The sequence below is a fragment of the Gavialis gangeticus genome, unplaced genomic scaffold, assembly GCF_001723915.1.
Source record: "Gavialis gangeticus isolate Ggan-Ray unplaced genomic scaffold, GavGan_comp1, whole genome shotgun sequence".
In the NCBI taxonomy this organism is placed as follows: domain Eukaryota; kingdom Metazoa; phylum Chordata; order Crocodylia; family Gavialidae; genus Gavialis; species Gavialis gangeticus.
In genome coordinates this window covers 1,358,149-1,362,527 of record NW_017729032.1, presented here as the reverse complement: position 1 = coordinate 1,362,527, position 4,379 = coordinate 1,358,149, and the positions used below count along the sequence as shown (strand labels likewise).

The window sequence follows — 4,379 nt, the reverse complement described above, 5'->3', positions numbered from 1 at the left end:
CCACCCCCCTGCTGGCTCAGCTGCCCTGTGCCCCTCTCTCTCCTGGGGGTTTGAGGAACTGCCGTCTCCCCCCACGGCGTCCCTGGGGCAGGGCAGGGTGGAGGCCCTCAGCGCCTTCCTGGCTCCTCACAGGAAGCCAGGGCTGGGCCATGCCTGCTGGCTGCCGGCCTGGAAGTGGTTGGAGCTGGCGGGGCCTGGAGCTGCTAACCCTTCCCTGCCCACGCCTTGGAGCCGGTGCCCTGTAGGGGAGGGCTGATGCACATCCCATGGCTCCCACTGCCACCCCAGAAGGTGGGCAGGGGCTGGTCTTGCCCCGGGGGTAAAGCTGTTCTGGGAATTGGGGCCAGGATGCCTGGGTTCTTTTCCCAGTGCCCCTGTGCTGCTCACTGCCTCAGTTTCCCTATCTCAAGGGACTGGCTGTCTGGGGGTGGGGGGCAGGGCCTGCTGTTTGGGGCTCTGCTCCGGCCCTTGCGCTGCGGCTGAGCGCCCCCCACCTCCCTGGTCCCCCCAGGTGCTGGCCACAGGGCTGAGTGCCCTGTACTCCTCGCTGCCCCGCAAGATCGAGGTGCGCGGGGACGACTGGCACTTCCTGCGGCGTGAGGACTGGGCCGGCGTCGCCTCCCTCGCACTCTTCATGAACTCTCTCGAGTTCTGCAGCGCCGTCATCCAGGTGGGTGCAGGGGGAGAGGTTCCTGGGTGGCGGAGGGGGACCGGTGGCCCCGATTCTGAGAGCCACCGCAGGTCAGGGAGGGGACCCCGGCATGCCACACTGACAGCTCCCCCTCACAGGTTGCCCACCCACTGGTGCAACAGCAGCTGGTCGACTACGTCCACAATGGGTTCCTGGTGCCCGTCATGGGGCCGGCCCTGCACAAGGTGGGGGCTCGCGCTAGCCGGGGGCAGTGGCGTGGGGAAGAGACCTTTAGCATCACGGAGGGGTTGCGGTAGGCCTCAGTTTCCCCGTGGAGAAGGGGCCTGGGCAGGGTTCCTGATGGGGGTGTGTGTATGCGTGTGCATGGGAGGGAGCGCAGGGTCCAGGGCCACGCGTAACCCCGCACCCTGATCTGCGGCAGACGTCAGTGGAGGAGATGATCGCCAGCACAGCCTACCTGGAGCTGTTTGTGCGCAGCGTGGCCGAGCCTGCCCTGCTCCGCGCCTTCCTGCGCTTCATCCTGCTGCATCGGCACGACGGCGCCACCATCCTCGACACCCTCGTTGCCCGCCTCGGCACCAACTCCCGGGTCAGCCCCGCGCTGCGTGGCGTGGTGGGGGTGGGGGGAATGGGGACACGGCCCAAACCATCACCAGCCTGGACAGTGCCCTGGCCTGGCCTCTGCCTCAGGCTTGCCCTTCCAGCCTCACCCACCCTGGTCCCAGGGGAGCCCAGCCACAGCTGCCTGCGCTGACCGGCCGTGGCCATGTCCTCTTAGCTCTGCATGGTGTCGCTGAGCCTCTTCCGGACGCTGCTGAGTCTCAACTGTGAGGATGTCATGTTGCAGCTCGTGCTCAGGTACGTGCCCCGAACCCCACCCCCCACCCTGGTGCCCAGCTCGCCACAGAGTTGCTTGTGCCCAGCACCTGCCCGCTGACCACTTGCAGGCAGCTGCAGGGAGGCTGGCACATGTCCAGTGCAGGAGAGCTTCCTTCCTGCCCCCCAGCTGTGGTGCTGTCTCCAGCCTGGCCATCAGGGGCCTTGATCCTTCCTGGGTGGTGCTCTGGGGCATCGGGCAGGGGCAGGGCATGGAGGTGGTACAGATCTGGGAGTCTGTTGCCTGCCGGGCAGGCAGGGGTGCATGTGCACGTGGGTGTGCGGCTGCCCCCCGACCCCGGCAGGGCATGGCCATCACTGTCTCACGTCCCCGCAGGTACCTGATCCCCTGCAGCCACGTGATGCTGAGCCAACGGCGGGCGGTCAAGGACCTCGACCTCTACGGCCGCTCAGCCGCCAAGTTCCTGTCGCTGATCCCGCGCTGCTGCCACCCTGAGAGCCTGCCCCTGCCCGAGCGCGACGAGGAGCACGCCGCCTGGGCCAAAGGTGCCGCTTGCACCCCATCACACCTCATCCGGTCACTCCCCATCATACCAGGTCACACCCTGCCCCATCGTGTCCCATCACGCCGTGTCACACCATGCCGTGCCCCTGCGTGTCCTCTGGGGTGTGGGTGCTGGGGAAGGCTGTTTACATCACCGCTGACCCCGCTCTTGGGGTACAGCTGAGCAGCGCCTGCCTGGACCCTGTGTACCAGGTCCCCTGCCCAACAGGGTCTAGTACCTGGAGCCCCCGCGCTGCCCGTTCCACCCTACAGCCACGGCCCTCTCCTGCTGCATCTCTTGTAGGGCATGGCAGCCCCAGCGTGGACACGTCATCCGTAGTGACCGTCCCCAAGCCCGCGACGCCCTCCCGCCTCTCCTTCTTCATGCGGCAGCAGAGTGCCGGTGGAGCGGAGGGGTTGGGCGCAGTGCCACGCTCGCCTGGCTTGGCCTCGCCCGCCAGCAGCCCTGGCCACCGCCCGGCCCGCTGGGAGGAGGTGGCTGAGCTGGATGGCAACTACCTGGAATACCTGCGCGACGCGCGGCTCAGCGTGGACCGCTGCGCCTGGGCCTGCCGCGTCTGGTCAGCCCCCTACGACGGTGAGCGGCCCGGCCCCGACAGCCTGGTGCCCACGCCCGCCCCTGCCCTGCCCATCAGCCCCGACCACTTTGGCCACGGCCCCCCCACCCCCCGGACTAAAAAGAGGGGCCTGCCCGAGGAGGCAGGGGGCTCAGCTGCTGGCCCTGGGGACAGCCGGCCTCTACCTGCCCCCGATGCCCGGGACCCTGGTGCCCTGGTGAACGGGGCAGCCGAGTTGGGACGGCCCGGAGGAGGCCCGGAGGGCGCCGTGACGGTAAAGAAGGTGCGCCGGTGCCCCCAGGCCGAGCGGGAGGCCCTCCCTGCCGAGAATGGGGCTCCTCAGCCCCCAGCCCCGGGCTGGGAGGGCCCGTCTGTGGACTCGCTGCTGGACGAGCTGCTGGCCCGGGCGCCAGCTGAGCCCAACGGCGCCGGTTTGAGCATTGAGAGCTTCTCCGAGGAGCTGCAGGAGCTGGAGGCTGCCATGAGGAACGGTGGTGGGGGGCCGCCTCGGGCCCAGCTCCCTCCTCCCCATGCAGAGGAGGACGAGGCTGAAGACGAGGACGAGGCCTTTGCTGCCCCGCCGCGGCCTGCCGACCCTCTGGCCCAGGTGCTTGCCAGTCCCCCACGGGCCCTGGGACCCCCACCCAGCCAGCCCTTCACAGGTGAGACCCCCGCCTCGTGGCTGGGACAGGGATGGGGCAGGGGTGGGAAGCGCTGAGAGCAGGGCGGCTGTGGTGTAGAGGCCGGGGATGGGTGTGGACCCTATCCCAGCAGGGGTTCAAGGAGAGGCTGGATGGGCACCGGTCAGGGATGATCTAGGTGCCGCGATGCCTGTGCTCTGCTGTGGGGATGTCCCAGGTTTCTGGGCTGTGCTGGTTGCCCCCCTCTCCCGCTCCTTGTGTCGGGGGGTTTTAAGCCTCCCCCGGAGGTGCTGGGTGCTGGCTTAGCCCAGGATGGGGTCGGGCTGGGCTGTGCCGATGCTTCTGCTGGCACCAACCCACGGGGTCCCGGCTGGAGGGTCTCGCCCCTGTGCTCAGGATCCGACAAGCTGCGCCGGGGGTGGGAAGGGATTTCCCCCTTGCTCAGACCGGTGCCAACTAGGGGCGTTTTGCCTTTCTGCAGAGGTGGGGCACACCTCGGCCTGGGCTCTTGTGGGGACGTGGGTTACCTTCGGTAGAGGCAGGATGTTGGCTGTGGTTTCCCCAGGGCAGGGGTGGGGGCGATGCATGGGGCTGTGTCAGGGGCGACGGCGTCGTGCGGCTCTGCGGTCGCACGTGGGGTTTGTCTGCTCTGGTTTGGATGGGGCTGATCCTGCCTTGGGCCGGGGTTGGACCGGATGTGACCCTGCAGCTCCGTGCCCGGATAGGGGTTCCCCCTGGCTTAGGAGCACCCCCTCCCACTGGGGCAGGGCACTGGGGAGAGGAGCTTTGGTGGGGCAGGGCAGGGCAGGGCAGGCATGTGCACCCCATGACGGCACCCGCTCCCCGCAGGCCCCTTCGTGGCGGTGCTGTTCAGCAAGCTGGAGAACATGCTGCACAACTCCCTGTACGTCAACGTGCTGCTGACGGGGCTGGTGGCCCAGCTGGCCTGCTACCCCCAGCCCCTGCTGCGCTCCTTCCTGCTCAATGCCAACATGGTCTTCCAGCCCAGCGTCAAGTCCCTGCTGCAGGTACCGTGGGGCCAGCTGTGCCGCGCCGCGCTGCAGGGGAGGGCGGGGGGGTCCGGCAGTGCGAGGCCTGACGCTGTCCCCCACGCCTGGCAGGTGCTG

The 4,379-nt window shown here is 68.7% G+C and overlaps 1 protein-coding gene across 1 annotated transcript in view; it reads left to right on the top strand.

Annotated features, from left to right (window-relative positions):
• FAM160A2 (family with sequence similarity 160 member A2) overlaps positions 1–4,379 on the top strand; it is a gene marked incomplete at its 5' end in the record, with an annotated part of 17,030 nt that overhangs the window by 5,847 nt on the left and 6,804 nt on the right. The window contains 7 exons of the mRNA XM_019523751.1: positions 512–670; positions 790–876; positions 1,074–1,241; positions 1,431–1,510; positions 1,866–2,035; positions 2,338–3,273; positions 4,102–4,285. Coding sequence (XP_019379296.1) covers positions 512–670; positions 790–876; positions 1,074–1,241; positions 1,431–1,510; positions 1,866–2,035; positions 2,338–3,273; positions 4,102–4,285 — 1,784 coding nt within the window. The remainder of the gene's footprint in view (positions 1–511; positions 671–789; positions 877–1,073; positions 1,242–1,430; positions 1,511–1,865; positions 2,036–2,337; positions 3,274–4,101; positions 4,286–4,379) is intronic.